This window comes from Jatropha curcas, chromosome 6, assembly GCF_041381405.1.
Source record: "Jatropha curcas cultivar XTBG-Jc1 chromosome 6, XTBG_Jcur_1.0, whole genome shotgun sequence".
In the NCBI taxonomy this organism is placed as follows: domain Eukaryota; kingdom Viridiplantae; phylum Streptophyta; class Magnoliopsida; order Malpighiales; family Euphorbiaceae; genus Jatropha; species Jatropha curcas.
This window is the reverse complement of record NC_143156.1, coordinates 27,780,805-27,798,749: the sequence shown is the minus strand read 5'-3', so window position 1 is coordinate 27,798,749 and position 17,945 is coordinate 27,780,805. Positions and strand designations below refer to the sequence as shown.

Below are 17,945 nucleotides of genomic sequence, written 5' to 3'. Positions count from 1 at the left end.
TTAATATTATTATCATTTCTCACTTCTAAGGAATTCTTAAAACTACTTAATTATAGTTTTGACATAATTAATAATGTCTAAGATATCAAATTACTTTATCTTATAAGAAACCAAATAATTTGATCCAAAAACTCTTAATTGCATATGCATTTTATGAAAGGTGTAGATAAATACATTGTTTGAATCGTAAACTTTATTTGAAACTTAAATAATTAAATTATATTTTATTAATTAAATTAAAAATAATATTTTTTATAGATTATCCATATTGAATTATTTGAATCGTAAAATTTTATATATATAGAATTATTTATGATAAAATAAAATATGTTTGAATTATAAACTTTAACTGAAACGTAAATATGACTAATTGAATTTTTAATCATTTAAAAAAATTAATTACATTATAATTTCTACAACATGATAATCTAATAAATAACCTGCAAAAAATATATATTTTAATAATATATTAAACACGATTTATAAAATAAAATGATAATATATTTAAAAAAAATACAATAATAATAAAATAACTTAAAAAAACAGATTTTCAATTTATATTTATAAATTATAAACTACAAAAGCAACGTACCCACGTATTGTTAAGAAGTTAAATTCCTAATAACTTGCCAACGAGTAAGTTGAGGCTTTTGAAATCCTCGTGTTTTTGACACGTTGTTTCTCCTTGGACAGCAAAATATTAGTTTTATATAGTACAATATTTTATGCAAATAACAGGTGGAATGAACTTTGGTTGGACCTGGAGCAAAATGCATTTTATCCTTGTTCTGAGTAACCGTCCATTTTTGTTAGGTGCGAAAATAAATTCCTTATCCAAACTCTATTTTTATATTCTTCGCATATATCTTTCAAGAATGATTTTAGATATATTGAAATTTCTCACAAAAGATGGTTTGATTTAATTTAAAAAAATTTTAAATAGCTAGATAATATTTATTATTTATATTTTCATATTTAAATACAACATTATTTCAACATTAAATTATCAAATGAACGATTGAATTAGCGGAAATGAACTTTAAATTAAAGTCTTGATCAAAAAAATAATTTAAATTTTTTGAATTGAATAAAAAATGAAACGTGGGTTGTATTTCTAATTTTTTTAACTAAATTGAGCTTGACTTAATAAAAAAGAATATGATTGACGCTGTTAATTAAATGTAAATGGGAGTAGAAAATCGAAATTTCTAGTAGAAACTAGAGAAGAGATTGACTTAAAAAAAAAAAAAAAAAAAAAGAGGATTTGTTTGAAATGGAAGACATAAAATGTTGGGTGGGAGAGGGTGAAATCTTGGTGGCAACATCACATGCAATGAGTTGGATTTTTCATGGGCTAATAATATTATGGAATATAAATAAATATTATTATATAACGTATTAAAACTGGGTGGTGTCATGGGTGACAGGTTGGCGCGGTGTTGTTGAACCACAGCTTAATTATTTAATATGACGTGGCGGATCTCTTAGATTTGGTTGATAGATTAGATAGTTTGGATCTTTGGCCTCTCTGTCCTTCATAATGCCAAACCTGTAAATCACACCACCGTCCTAACCGTTTTCATTAGGCCTTTGATGCTTTACATTTTATTTTAGGATTGGAGTCGAATCTTCCTGTACTAGGTTTATTTTTTATCTAATTATAATTTATTTATTTATTTTCTTACTTTGAATAAATCATTATAACTATAATTATTATTTTATTTAATTAATAACATTCAATAGGCATTTTATTAGGCATTTGGCCCAATGACAAATCACCCCCTATCCAGCTATAAAATTCATTATCTTGAATCAAACCTAATTATAAGGTTAATATTTAAATATGTCTCAAAGCCGATTAAAAAAATTCACTTTTATTAGCTAAATTTGATTAGAATTACATACGTGTTTGGTGTCCAAAATTATTTACATACATGCTTAAGGTTAGCTGTTTGAGTAACTTTTTATAAAACGGAAAAAGCTAAATGTTATATGGATTAACTTTTTATAAGAGAATACATTAACTTTTAAAATGTATACCTTAACCTCCAAAATTTAATCTAAATACTATGTTATCGAATATTATAAAAAATATTTAAAAAGTCATTATCAAACATAGTTAGAACATAGTCAAAATAATATAATTATTTCAAGAGATGACTCCGTTTTTGTTTTTGGAGCTATCTCCCTCCTTGTTCCTATCTCCATTAACGCAAATAAAAAGAAATACTTTATTTAACTTATAATATAAATGGGAAAATGTTTGTTGAGACGAAGAGAGAAGTCAAGTGTAATATACATCAATATATAAAATCGAAATTGTAGCTGGATAACATTAAGAAAATTCTATTTCGTATGACCTGCTTTAGGATTGGAGTAGGTTTTGAAAATCAAATGCCGTATTCCTCCATTCTTTGGCTCGTACCTATTGACTTCAACTAAAAGGCAAAAAAAAAAAAAAAAAAAAAAAAGTAAAAAAAGGTAAAGTAAATAACTAAACTAAATAATAAATAAATAAAGGTCTCAAGGAGAGCAAAGACCTGGAAGACGCAAGCAAGTGAGAGTCCACTAAATCGTACGGCTAATGCACGGCGCAATACGTGGAGGAGGAGCGATAAATCCGGATAGTTGTGGGTCCCAACATCTACTTAAGTGTCAAATGTCTTAAATATTTGGCGTGTACATAATCGAGGCGAGGGTAGGCTAGTCATTTCTTCTTTTGGCAGTGGTTTTTCTTTTTTTTTTTTTTAGAAGACCTTTTGGCAGCGGGGTAGTTACTCCTTTATGTGTGTTATACTTGACTTAAACAAAGTTAGGTTTATACCTGCAGCTGCACTTAGACTAATCAAATCATATTAGCTGTTAGGACTGGAGGAGTGTTATGTTATCCACTTTGTAAGTGCAAAGTCTATTATTCGATTTGATAACAGAATTCCATATTTGAAACTCATATTTATTTTTATTGAATTTCAATTCTTTTTTTTTAGAATACTTGAACTTAGCTTGATTATAAAAAACAATTAAATTTAATTGATTTATTTATTAATATTCCATAACAATTAAAATATCAATCATTTACATATTAAATATTTTGGATTTTCCAACAACCATACCATGGCCTTTTTGTAGTAGATATAACACTTTTTAGCATTAATAAACTAGGGGATTATCTGTATAATTTTTTTTTAATTTATCAATAATTATAGTCACTACCACCAGTCATCATTTATCACCAACCACCATATCACAGACTATCACCACCAGCCACCAGCGGCTTTCATAATTTACATTTTTTTTCATTCTTCTCATATTTAACAATAAAATTTTTAAATTATAAAATTTCTATTATTATTAATATTTTTTATGATCCTATGAGATAAAGACTTTAATATTTTTAATTAAATTTTAATATTATAACCAAATAATGGAAAATAAGTTATTTGAAAAATATTTTCCTTCCATGAAAAATATTTTTCAACAAGTTATTTTCCTGTAAATTATTTTATGGAAACAAACAGAGCATAAATTTGAGAACAAATTTTCAAAATATGGGCAACAATAAATCTCAATATTTGAGCGACAATAACTCAGATCTGTATATAGATACGAGGATTATTTGCAAAAAGAAAAAAAAAAAAAGGGGAGGAAGGAGTGACGCACTCACCTATGGCCGCCCGTGGAAAAAAAAAAAAAAACTTTTAAGTTTTAGATTTTAAGAGAAAAAAGAGAGAGCTGCCCTTACGTTAATATTTAATTGTGGATGTTCTTTCATTAAAATTAAATACTCTACTTTTATATGTTATTTTTTAGAATTTTATTTTGTCCAAAATTGTTTCTTGTTTTTGACAAGATTAATGGATATCATTTTTTATTTTTTTTTTTCAATTTTACTTTTATATATGCTAAACACAATAACTATATATTTTATAAAATTTTTAAAATCCATCTTATCACCTCTTTATTCTCAAAATAATTTATATTTCTTGACGAAAAGACTATTTTAAAACGATTTATATTCGTGGATAAGGAGAGTATTATATAAGAGATCTAATTGTTCTTTTAATTAATATGGTAAAATCATAGATGACAAAAAAAAAAAAAAAATAGATGGAGGGATAAAACAAAATACCTGCTCTAACTTCTATATATATTCAGAAATATACCTAAAATGGTTAAATTATAATTTTATTTGATTTTTTTCTAATATTGTCATTATATTAGTATTAATATAATCCAAGAATCAAAGAAATTAAAATTATAGAATTGACTAATAAAGGTGACAACAATATTAATAATTATGTTCATTTCAATATTTGATTAATGTTATTAGTAATATGTTTGTAAATAAGGATGCACGTTAAATAGTAAACTGTGAAAATTATCATCTTTCAAAATTAAATAAAAATAGAACTATAATTTTGCAACAAACGAAAAGAAAATTAAGTCCACTATTACAAAATAGTGAGAGCATAATTTTTGAATATACCGTGCGAATTAAGATTATTAAATGTATGGAGTTAGATGGCAATAATAATAAAATGATTTATATTTATGGATACATTTAAGTGATTTAATTATTTTCTTAATTAATATGATAAAATTGTAAATGACAGATAAAAATAGATGGAGGGATAAAACAATAAACAACTATGACTTTCAAATATATATTAAGAAATATACCTAATATGGTTAAATTGTAATTTATTTGATTTTTTCCTAATATTAATTGCATTAATTAATATTAATATAATCCAAGAATCAAAGCAATTAAAATTACGAAATTGAGTAATACAGGTGACAACAATAATAATTTTATTTATTACCATGTTTGATTAATATTAATAGTAATATATTTATAAATAAGAATATACGTAAAAGTATCATCTACTAAAATTAAATAAAAATAGAATTATAATTTGCAACAAGTGAAAAAGGAAAGTAAGACTATTATTACAGAATAGTGGAAATATAATTTTTATAATTTTTGAATATACGGATTAAGATAATCAAATGTACGGAGTTAGGTGGCAACAATAATAATCAATAAATGTAAATTAATAAGGGATATAGCAGGAAAATGTAAAGATTATTTTCTCTCGAAAAGAAAAATTACTCTATAATTTAAGATATGAGAAAAAAAAAAAAAAAAAGAGAGCTTATTTTTATTGAATGGAGGAAGTAAGATCAACCTATTTATATGCAAAATCAATGAAAATGCAACTTTTTTGGAAAAATCTTGTACAAGCGATGAATCGCAATAATATTTCCTTTCAATACTCAAAATTTCTTTAATTAAAGATTTGAATTTCATAAATTACAATCTCTAACTATGGATATATAAAAAAGTCTATGGTAATTGTCTTAAAATTTTATGGTAAACTTACTGATTGAGCAGTATTCAGAGCATTTATAATACTAATGTGAATTGATCTTTTTAATTATCACATTAGAAAAATGAAAAGATTATTTAAAAAAAATACTTTCAAATGGTAATGTTTATTTGCTATGTCAAACTGATGTGTAAAAAATAAACGCAATTTCTATTTTTAGAGGGTTTCTTAAATAATATAGATATTTATTACTATATAATTGATTGTATATTAAATTATGGACCCAGGGAAAAAAAAAAGATGATACAAAAGAATTTGAAAGTAATGCATCAGAGAAGGATTTTTAGAATTCAACGTCTATAAATATATATATTTAGCCACATCACTATTCACACCTTCAATTCTATACAACATGCCAATCACAATTTATCTATATTTATATAAATATATAAAAATAGAACCTTCAAAGCTGACATGGCACAAAACTAGAGCTTTGAATGCTAATTTTTTTTCTTTTTGCATCTTTAATTTATTATTTTATTATATAACTATTAATTATTAGCATTTATCAATACAAAGTGGGGAATTTATATTTGTAACGGCGACAATCAATTAACAGTAGCCTTTGCCTTAAATGTGAATATATAATTCATGAATACATCAGACAAAAATAGTATAATATAAAGATTGACCATAAAAATAAATAATTCTATTTCCTCTCTCTCTTTTCCCTCTGAAAAAGGAAGCCATTGGAAACCAATAACAACACGCTAGAAGAAAATAATAGAAAAACAAATAATTAGCAAGTATTCCTTTTACTTTATTATAAGGATTGCTAGATCTATGATTACAAATAAATATGAATTTTTTTCTAAATTTAAGACAACAAATATAATGAAATTTACATTCTTTATTTTTCTTTTTTTTTTTATTGATTATTTAGATGAGCATTGAAGAATAATAAAAATAATAACAAAAATATTACAATTCCCGCATCGCGCGAGAACATGATTAGTTGACCTTAAATTGGAGATACTCTAAGCTATTAGAGTTTTTCCATATATGACTATTTGTATTACCAAATTCAAGCAGACCAGAAAAAAAAAAAAAAAAAAAAAAGGGAAATGTTGGGACAGACCCTGTAATCAATGTCACAACTTACGATTGAAGCAAAGCGGTTTCACATCTGCCTTGAATGAAAACCTCTGGGATTCCCTCTCCTTCATTGTTTTATTTCCCAACATATCCTTACCTTTTTGACCAAAAATACTCTGGAAGTGGATAAACCCCAATGGCATTTTGGTCAACTAAAGATAAGTAAAAACTTGATTAAGGTTGAAAGGGATTACCGCCAAGGTGGGTGTAAAATAAAAGTGAAAGGCTTTTGTTTTAATTAAGTAGAGAACAAAAAAAACAGCACTAATTAAGGATGATAATTGGGTTTTCTTTTCTCCTTTTTTTGACACTTTCATGCCTTCTTTGCCTCCATAAATACCACTCCACTCTTCACCTTCTCTTCACATCCCAAACCCCTCTTGAAAAACAAAAAAAACCCTTTTCTCTTTCTCTTAGAAAATTAACATAGGAAAAATCAATGGGTCTGAAGGGCACCATTAGTATTTTTTGTTTGTTACTGGTTCTGAAACTAGCTGATGCAAGAATTCCTGGGGTTTACTCTGGTGGAAGTTGGGAGAGTGCTCATGCTACTTTCTACGGTGGCAGTGATGCTTCTGGGACAATGGGTATTCCCATTTTTTACCTTTACATGCTTCTTTAGCTCATTCTTCTGAGAACTAAATGCTAATTCCTTTCTTTTTGTTGAATGTATATTGTTTGATTTATTTGTATTCTGGTTTCTATGCAGGTGGAGCTTGTGGTTATGGAAATCTGTATAGCCAAGGATATGGTGTAAACACTGCAGCGTTAAGCACAGCTCTATTCAACAATGGGCTTAGTTGCGGTGCCTGTTTCGAAATCAAGTGCGCTAATGAGCCACAATGGTGTCATTCCGGTAGCCCATCGATCTTTATCACCGCCACAAATTTTTGCCCTCCTAATTATGCTTTGCCTAGCGACAATGGCGGATGGTGCAATCCTCCTCGTCCTCATTTCGATCTTGCCATGCCTATGTTTCTTAAGATCGCTGAGTACCGTGCCGGAATTGTCCCTGTCTCTTATCGCCGGTAAAAGACTGCTCTGTTCTCACTCTGTTTTCGTTTTTTCTCCTGCTTATTTGTTTCATAATTACTTGCCTATTAGTGAAGGAAAGAGATTATAGGTGTGAATAGATATTTTGACCATGAAAGGCAGGAATATCTTTGAATTTTGATTTTTGTCAATTTGGTATTTAAAAAATATTTAATTAAATATTAATATATGGTTTCTTACCAATTTACTTAAATACCCATATAAAATTATTGAATTTTCTACTTGTATCTTTTTTACAGGGTGCCTTGTAGAAAGCAAGGAGGAATCAGGTTCACAATCAACGGCTTCCGTTACTTCAACTTGGTTTTGATCACCAACGTAGCAGGTGCAGGAGATATCGTGAAGGCGAGCGTTAAGGGTTCAAAGACAGGGTGGATGAGCTTGAGCCGTAACTGGGGTCAAAACTGGCAGTCAAATGCTATTTTGGTTGGTCAGTCACTCTCCTTCAGGGTCACAGGCAGCGACAGGCGCACTTCCACCTCCTGGAATATTGTTCCTGCAAATTGGCAATTTGGTCAAACTTTCACTGGAAAGAATTTCAGGGTCTAATTTTTCTTTTTTATTTCAAAATTTTCCCGCTTGGAATTCTTTTCAACCTTTTTTTTTTTTGTTTTTGCGGTAAAAGTTGAAATAGGAGAGTGTGTTTGGCCTTCTTTTTAAAAGAGGCCGGTGGGGATGGGTGTGTTTTTTATTTTCCTGTTTTTTTGAGGGTAAAAGGTGAAAAAGTGAGAAAATGGAGGGAGAAGCTGAAGAGGCAGCAAACTTAAAATGTAGCCCGCAGCTTTTGTTTACCATATAATTTAAATATATATAAAAAAGGATATTTAGTTGTCTGAACTTGATGGCTAGTATTTGTGGTTGTGGAAAGTAGAAAAGCTTTTGATTTTGGTATATAATTTGTGAATGTTATTTATTGTTGAAGCATAATTAACACTTAACAGGTTTTTTTTTTTCTCAAATTTATTGTATGGTTAGCAAATTTAGTTGGAAAGGAAAGAGTTCCTTTTTAACTTTGTTAGATAGAAGGCAAGAATAAGTTCAAGTTGAACCAATTGAGTGGAATTGTTGCTTTTGGTATACTCTTGCATTTTGCTTATGGATACAAATACACTTGTGCTTCATCCATCCATTTGAAATTGTTTGCTTAGAGTTAGAGCATTCAATATTGGATATTCTCTCTTTTTTCACACTCAAATATCTTCATAATTTTTTTATAATATCAGTTTAATGATTGTCAGTTTCCATAAATGTTAATATATATATTTTTTAAATATGAGTTAAGTTTAACAAATAACATATAAGATCGTTCATTTTCATCATGGATCAGTTTGATTGATTTAACTCTTAGCTTGGATTTCAATTCATGATACTGTTATTGGGTATCGTTTGAGGTGTGAAGAGTAAAGCATGCAGCTAAGTATTAAGGCTATATAAAAAGTTGTCCATACCCATTTTGGATGTTTCTATTCTCTCTATTTGAAGTCAAATATTCCAACTAGATACATAAATGTTAATAGCTGGATTCATAACTCCTATCTTTGATATCTTTGACATTGCAGGCTTAGTATTGTCATCATATGCCAAAAAAATAAGAGAAAAAGTGGCGACCAAAGAAAAACACCATTGTGGATGTAGGCAAATGCAATGTTTTAAAATCAATTTAATATCATTTACCACAATCCGATAAAAATAACTCAAACAATTGTCACAGAAAAGTTTAACTTCATTGTTATTTTTTTCTATTCTTTCATTTTTTCCTTACTTAAATTAGGCCTCGGGGCCTCAATAATTACCAAATACACATTTTTGTGACGCACTACTTGATGCATATTAGAAAAGCAAATTGCTATACATTTCTTTATCCTTTGAGATTGGGAATTGGATATTTGAATGTACTCAAACTTATCATGTACCCAACGAAAAAAGTCAGAAACTTTTTTTTATAGATGTAGACTACGATTTGAATATTTCATTAGCTTAGGACAATTTATTCTATTTGGATAATAACTAACCATTAATCGTTTAATAAAGCCTTCTATAAGATCTTTGCTTACTGATTATTGTTAAGATGAGAGCTTCAAAACTATTTAGTTCACAATTGCATATTTTTTCTCTTTAATAATCTGGATAAAGAGCATTGGAGAAATTTTTGCATAAGCAAAGAAAACATCCAAACCAAGGATTTGCATCTTCATAAAATGAAATAACGATCCTATCCCACAAGAAAATGTTTACAGGTAGCTTCATTTGTTCAAAGTGTGTACATTAAACATACATAAGAAAAACACCAGTGCTGGTATCTTCGATTTAAGGAGAACGGGGAATTGTACCTCTTACAATACTCAAATGACCAAAAAAGAAGAAAAGCTGACTTTTCCAAAACATTGGTGCCTTTGGCATTTCTAACAAGCACATTTCAAAAACCAAACACCTCTGTATTCGACTTTCACCATTCATATTCACTTGTACAACGAGGTTGTCTTTAGATCATGCACTGCTAACCTGCAACAGAAAAAAAACACATCCACTCGTTTGTGTCTACATTTATTTGCAATAATAGAAACTTAATCATATATGTTCTCGAAGTGAATAAGATATGCATAAAAGGAAGAATTTCAAAGTTGTATACTATATGATGCATCCTCACAAGGTAAGAATAAATAACTGTTCTCTCTTTGTTAAATTTTCTTTTCTTACAAGCATAAACATGTTTAAGCACAAACGCAAATGCAAGTTTTATCCAAACATTTCCAATCCCAACAGTAACAGTTATCAAAAATAGTTTGATAAGAGAGTGAATCTTAATCAAGGGTTGGATAAAAATTCACAGTATTATACAAGCACACTAGCCTTTCATCAGAATTCTATCCAAACATTTGTCAATGACAAAGTTTCACATGGCAGCACTATTTTAACATGTAATTAAATCAATCGTAAAATCAATCATTAGAAGTGAAACCCACAATTAATCATGGTTAACCAGTCATAAAATTCTATGATACTGCTATATATAATCCAATTAAATGTGACTCACGTAAGCACTATCCAATTCAGCGTCTCGGTTGGATTCTTTTAGGCATATTATCAAACAAGTTCAAGGCTTTTCAATTCTCACACAATTAAAGCATCAATGAACAGCACAACAAAAAAACACTTCATGTGCGTGTAATAACTGAATAGATGAAATAAAATGTGAGATGGGATTTAGTAGATAAGCGATATCAATCACTCGCCATCTGTGGATACCATCCCTACGGTTGTCTGGCCGCTGCCTAATTCCAACCCTAATTTCCCAAAATAAGAAAACAGGGAGCAATAAGGCTTTCTATGTATGCACAGTTGTTCAGTAAGAAAACAATAACAAAAGAAGTGTTTCCTCACATCAAAAACAACAAATGCGAATCAAAACCACAATAAGTAAGATGATAAAAGAAAGTTTGCTCATGGGTTCATATCAAGTGTATAAGATAGAAGATCCGTCACTGTGGGAAAACCTAAATCGAAATAAAAGGTTAAAATCCGGAGAAAAAGAAACGAAATAAATTGGAGAAACCCAAAGCCATACTCTACAAGAAGAGTGGCGGCAATCTCTTCTTTCTTCCATTTCTTTTCCCCGTCAATTTTTAACCTTTCACTTCATTTCCCCACTCAAGCCTCTCTCTTTCAAATCACAACCCATTTGCTTTAATAGACTTATCGTATATCAGAAGAAACATAAAATGAAAGAATCGCATTACAAAACCCTAAAACAGAAACTTTGCTAGGGTTTTAGCAAGAGGAGATTTTGGCGACGGCCATGGATTGAAGTAAGTTAGGTTTTTCTTATTTTTATAGTAATAAGTTTAGACCTTCAGGCCTCTACAGAGCCCATTCCAAGTGCAAAATTAGTATTCCTCAAGCCCATTGTCCAATTAATATTTTCGTTTTCGTTGATTTAATAAAATGACACTAATAAATAATTAGTTGGAATTTATGAAATTTCCATCTGCAATTCTATGCTGCTTGAATTTCAAATTGAAGAAAAAAATTATCCATTGTTACAATTATTCAAAAATTCAACACATTTTTAAAATTTATATCAAATTTTTATGAGATATATTAATGAACTTCATCTGTTTATTTATAGAATTAATTATACATATTCTTGTTTAATTCGATTAACATTTATGAGATATATTAATGAACTTATTTAAATTTAATATATTGGTATACTTCATTGATCAAATAAATAAAAATAAAAATATTTTAAAAATTATTGGTGCTAATATGTTTTTTATTCAAAATCTAATAATAAACAACTACTTGTTCTCTTCCCTCTAAAGGGTATTTTTATCATTAAATTTTTTTTCTAAACTTTGACTTGTATTTTGTACATTAACTTATATAAAAAAAAAACATACTCCCTTCGTTTCATACTAAGTTTTTTTCCTATTTTTCTTTTTTATCCGCTCCAAATTATTATCTTGTTTCATCTTTTAGAAGTGAATAATATTTAAAATTTAAGAAAATCTTATTTAATATGATTTTTTTGAAAATATAATTCATTAATAATAATATCAAAAATTATAAATAAGCTTATAGACCAGAATAAAATTTTACTATTAGTAGATAGTTTGCTCGTCTTTTAACGAAATAAAAAAATTCATATCCTTTTAAATGAAACTAAAATTAAAAAATATAATATTATATCTTTTCGCTTGGAGTTGATTTTGACAAAATATATAAATTTTCATAGCAGCAATTAATCATTTAATTGATTTAGACCTCAAAATAATAACTCTTTTGGATCTTCTATAACTGAATTATTTTTTTTTTCAATAATTTGCAACATATGACGAATACAAAAGAGTTTCCGTTGCTATGCGTCAATAGCATTAATGGAGGAATAAGCCACACTACTAGGCTCAATCGATCAAAGATTCACACCTGCAAATCAAGATCTAAAGTCTCCAACTAAATAAAATCAAATGTCATAGTTTTGTTTAATACTAAACCCTCACAAAGAAGGGACAAAAAAACTCTAAATACGGAGACAATCAATAATAACAAAATAAAAAAGACAGAACTATTATAGAAAAACATATCTAAATTTATTAAAGTAAAAGAAAATTAAAAGCAAAAGAGGGTGAAATGAAAAAGATATTAGAAAGTAGGAGGTAGGAGGCTGCCGCTGTTAGGGTTTAGAAAACTAGAGAGAAGAGAGACATCTATTAGCCTCAATACGGATGATTTCAACATTTATTCAGTTTGAAATTTTTTTAATATGATTCTTTAATTATTATTTTACCATTAATTAAATATTGATATAAACTATATACAAATATGGGATACATGTTGATATATTTTATATTTTTGTATAAAAAGTTTAATAATAAACTATTTATACAAAGGATAAAAATATATAATTTTGATTTCAAATATCCAATTGAGTTAACATAATATAATATATGTGTCATGAGATCGCTTGCTTCACTTGGTGGCTATTCATGACCACTGTTTGGCTTCATGGTCTTTCTACAAATATGATGTAGTTACTTTCAAATTTGTTCTTTTTATTAGAGAGAAGATATGCAGTTCTTTTTATATAAATGCCTAAATACTAAAAATCATAAAAAAAATCACCATATACTGATAACAATAATAACTTAAAACTAGATCTAAGAACAAAATCTCAAGATATAGGTAACAGTAAATTTTAATATTTGAGCAACAATAACTATTATTTGAAAAAAAAAAACACAAAAAAGAGAAATAGGCGACCATCAGTGAGTTCTCATCAATGCTACTGCGGAAGAAGAACACAGAACTTATAGGTTTTTGGAAAAAGAGATACAATAAAACTTTTGAGTCTTAATATTAATCTTTATTCTTTAAATAAAATTCTATTTAATTAAATGCGTGACTAATTTAAAAAATAATTTAATATTTATCATTTAATTATATAGATATTATTATAAGGATATATTAGAAAAAAATGAAGCAGAAAAAGTAGTTTAACTATATTAATTAAATTTTCTTAACTTATGTGTAAGTCAAATTAAAACACAAATTATGGAATAGAGAGTATATAATATTGACAGAAGATCATTAGACGGAAACAAAATACAAGAATAAAATAGTCTACTTTATAAGAAGGAAAGATAAATTAATTATTTTTTTGCAAACTATAAGTATCAAATTATATTTTTAGGTACTGATTTAAGGAGCAGATCCAGCCCAAAGAATCAAGGGGCCAAACTAACTTTTTTTTTTCAATTTCTTTTTTGTACTGGGGCCAGGGCCCCTTTGCGCCCTTATGCATTCGCCTCTGACTAAGGATAGAAGTGGTGCGAGTATTTTAGGGTACTCGCCCCGCTCCGATCCATTTAAATATGATATAGGTAGTTATAGGTAGATTTAGGATGAGAATAAATAGTAAAATTACTATCCGTAATGGATATAGATAGGGAACAGGCTTAGGTCATTAGGTACCCACTATCCGTTACCCGTTATTGGGTACTCATGAATATCCTATCCATCATTAGTAAAAATAGTATTTTAAATAAGTTCAGATTTGAATAGTTAAGATTCACAGATATCCTACCCGTATAAAGGGACTTTAAAAAAGTTTTAAACGGGTACGAATGGTAAAAATTTAAACAAGTACTTAAATTGATATTTAAACGGATATGGGTAGTAAAATTTTAAATGAATATGGGTGCGAGTAACTTAAATTTCATGGGTACCGCTTGCTTTCATCCCTACCCCTGACTAGTTTTATAAAATTAAAATTCAGATTTTTTATACAGAATTAGTTTATCCTCATTTATAAAAATTATTTATTTGACTTCAAATTACTCTATCTCCTCTAAACTCAATAATCTCTATCAAGAAATGTACCATTTTACTATTAATCAAACCTTAAAACAAAGTTGCCCTCAAAAGAAAAAAAAAAAAAAAACCTTAAAACAAAGTTTATATTGGATAATTTCATAACTTTAAAATATGAATCATCAACATTCTTACAAAAAGTAAATAAAATATTAATTATATTTTTTTAATCCGTGTAAAAATTAAATTATGTTATTGCGAGACGGAAGGTATTATTAGGGTTGTTAACCTCCAACCGTTGAGTTATTCTATAATTTAACTTTCAGAAATATCAGACGTCGGAATCTTATGGTTGCATGCTCAAACAACCTAAACAACCTGTATGACGTGTTGAACTGAGAGGTCATATAAGTTAGCAAGAAGTTCCATTGCACTCCAAACAAAATTTTCATTTTTTAATTTTGTAAAAAAAAAAACTGTCACTCTGCGAAATATTATTTTTTTTCTTTTATTTTGACTTTTTGTACTTTGGACATTTTAGTACACTTTGAAGGCTGACCCTAATGATTTTGTTTTTTTAATTTAATATTTTTGTGTATAGATGCATATATTATGTTTTATGAGTTTTTAATATTATCCTCAAATTTGGAATTACTTCCCTTTTTCTGTGATTTTTTTTATGCTAAAAGGTTTGAAAATAGGTCTTGATGATTATATGTATATATATTAGCTGGTGAAGTTGAAAACTCATGAAATTTAAATGGTAAACAACCATATATGATATACCCGCTTCCAAAAGACATGAGCCTATTATCATCTTCGTTTCCATTTTGTGCAGAGGTCTTAATTTACTCTTGCACTGATTGCACTCTTCCAATGGAGATTGGTATTTGGTTCCAGCTCTTCTTTCCAGTCGGAATCTGCAGCCACCATACGAGGAAACAAAACAGATCAAGAGGCATTGCTAGCCTTCAAATCAAGAATTACACAAGACCCTCATGGAGTTTTAAGCTCTTGGAATCATTCTCAACATTTCTGCAATTGGCCAGGCATTATGTGCAGGAAGCGACACAAGAGGGTCACCGTGATAAGTCTAAAGTCGAGAGATTTGGTAGGTTCATTGTCTCCTTTTATAGGAAATCTTAGCTTTCTTCGACGTATAATACTCGGTAACAATACTTTTCATGGTCAAATTCCTCCTGAAATTGGTCGCCTTTTTAGATTGAACTTTTAAGTCTGACAAATAATTCCTTCGAAGGTCAAATTCCATCCAATTTGTCTCATTGCACCAATCTCGTACATCTATCTGTTATAAACAACAAGTTAACAGGAAAATTTCCTTTAGAACTTGGCTTCTTGTCAAAGCTTGAATTGATAGTAATTTCTGGGAACCATCTAAGCGGAGAGATACCCAACTCTATCGGTAACCTTTCCTCTCTAGAAATTCTAGCTGCAGCTTATAATTTCTTCAAGGGACAAATTCCAGAGAGTATAGGGCAGTTGAAGAGCTTAACTGCATTGGGGCTGGGAGCGAATGAACTATCTGTTAGTAATTGCCTTTAGTATTTGACCACGTCTTTACAGTTTTTTATTTTTTGCTTTTTGAATAAGTCTTTAAGCATGATTTACTTGTTGCTTAATTATAGGAGATTAGTTCAGTTTTTTTCCGGATTATTAGCAGTAGTTGCTAAGTAGTGATGTCTCTTTTTCTCTATAAATATTCAGCAGTAAATAAGAATGATGTGCTTCCAAGTCCAATATATTCCAGTTTATAAAACATTTTCCATATATCTTCATATCAGTTTTTTTACTACAAACTGGTATCAGAGCCATTATCTTGAGGGACCTGTGAAAATGGAGAGTGATACACAATCAGTTTTCAGCCATCATGGTGCTCCACCCGTTTTTGATGGCCAAAACTATCAAGCATGGGCTGTTAGAATGACGGTCTATCTTGATGCTATGGATCTTTAGGAGGCTGTAGAAGAAGATTACGACGTTCAACCGTTGCCTGCAAATCCAACGGTGGCACAGATAAAAAATCACAAGGAGAGAAAGACAAGGAAGTCAAAAGCCATATCTTGTCTTTACTCTGCCGTCTCAAGTACCATTTTTACCAGGATCATGAACCTGAATTCAGCCAAAGCCATATGGGATTATCTCAAAAAGGAGTACCAGGGCAATGAAAGAACCAAGAACATGCAAATTCTCAACTTGATTAGAGAATTTGAGATGGTAAAGATGAAGGAGTCGGAAACAATTAAGGATTATTCAGACAAGTTACTAGGCATTGTCAACAAAGCAAGGCTGTTAGGTAAGGATTTTTCTGATGACAGAATCATCCAAAAAATTCTTGTTACTCTTCCTGAGAAATATGAGTCAAAAATCTCTTCATTAGAGGAGTCTAAGGATCTGTCAAGCATATCCTTGGCAGAGTTGGTTAATGCTTTGCAGGCTCAGGAGCAAAGAAGAATAATGAGAAAAGAAGGAATTGTGGAGGATGCTTTGAAGGCTAAATCTGAAAGTTCAGGAGGCAAAGACAAGAAATTCATGGAGAAATATAAAAGCAGCAAGTCCAGAAATTTCAACAAAGGTGCTGGATCACCTTGTACACACTGCAAAAAGTCGAACCATCAGTCTAAGAAGTGTTGGTGGAGGCCTGACATTAAGTGCAGAAAGTGTGGCATCATGGGACACATGGAGAGAGTGTGCAAATCCCAACAGTCTGAAGTAGCAAAAGCACATATAGAAGAAAATGATGAAGAACAACTCTTTGTGGCGACATGTTTTGCAGCTAAGAACAACTCAGGTGATTCTTGGTTGATAGACAGCGTCTACACCAATCACATGACCAATGATCAAACTCTCTTTATAGAGATAAATAAGACTTCTATCTCTAAAGTAAGGATTGGAAATGGCCAGCTTATTCCAGTCAAAGGAAAAGGCACAGTGGTAATTGAAAGCTTGACAGGTTTGAAACATATTTCTGATGTTTTGTATGTGCCTGATATTGATCAAAATTTGTTGAGTGTTGGGCAGCTTCTTGAAAAAGGTTACAAAGTCTTTTTTGAGGATAAATGGTGCTTTATTAAGGATGTAATGGTCAGAAATGTTTTTAAGGTGATGATGAAGTCCAAGAGTTTTGCTTTGAATTTGCTGGAGAATGGCCAAGCAGCATTTGCATGTCACTTCAGCGATGCAGAGCTATGGCACAAAAGGTTGGGACACTTTCATCATGCTGGATTACTGTATATGCAGAAAAATGACTTTGTAAAGGGTGTCCCACCACTCGAAGAAGAGCTAGCTGATTGTGTAGCTTGTCAATATGGAAAGCAAGTCAGGAAACCATTTCCTCGAACAACATGGAGAGCCTCACACAAGCTGCAGCTGGTGCATTCAGATGTCGGAGGACCTAAAAAAACATCATCTTTAAATGGTAATCAGTACTATATTACATTTATTGATGATTACACTAGATTTTGTTGGATTTACTTCTTCAAATCCACGGCTGAGGTTGCTAGTATATTTTGGAAATTTAAAAGTTGGGTGGAGAATCAAAGTGATTGCAGGATACGTACAATAAGATCTGACAATGGA

At 29.6% G+C, this 17,945-nt stretch overlaps 1 protein-coding gene, 1 long non-coding RNA gene, 1 other non-coding gene and 1 pseudogene across 3 annotated transcripts; 2 read left to right on the top strand and 2 right to left on the bottom strand.

The window, feature by feature from the left end:
- Nucleotides 1-6,837: 6,837 nt before the first annotated feature.
- Nucleotides 6,838-8,375, top strand: EXPA16 (expansin A16). Its single transcript, XM_012233661.3, has 3 exons — nt 6,838-7,072; nt 7,195-7,513; nt 7,778-8,375. Exons 1-3 carry the CDS (start codon nt 6,925-6,927, stop codon nt 8,085-8,087), a joined length of 777 nt encoding a protein of 258 aa, XP_012089051.1. The 5' UTR covers nt 6,838-6,924; the 3' UTR covers nt 8,088-8,375.
- Nucleotides 8,376-9,751: 1,376 nt separating this feature from the next.
- LOC105647542 (uncharacterized) lies at nt 9,752-11,335 on the bottom strand. Its single transcript, XR_001047537.4, has 2 exons — nt 10,573-11,335; nt 9,752-10,040 (listed from the first exon to the last, which is right to left on the bottom strand). It is a non-coding gene; the product is annotated as an uncharacterized LOC105647542 (long non-coding RNA).
- Nucleotides 10,727-10,869, bottom strand: LOC119370521 (small nucleolar RNA snoR143). Its single transcript, XR_005178025.1, has one exon. It is a non-coding gene; the product is annotated as a small nucleolar RNA snoR143 (small nucleolar RNA).
- Nucleotides 11,336-15,195: 3,860 nt separating the features above from the next.
- On the top strand, nt 15,196-15,928 carry LOC119370486 (uncharacterized; annotated as a pseudogene).
- The last annotated feature ends 2,017 nt before the right edge of the window (nt 15,929-17,945 follow it).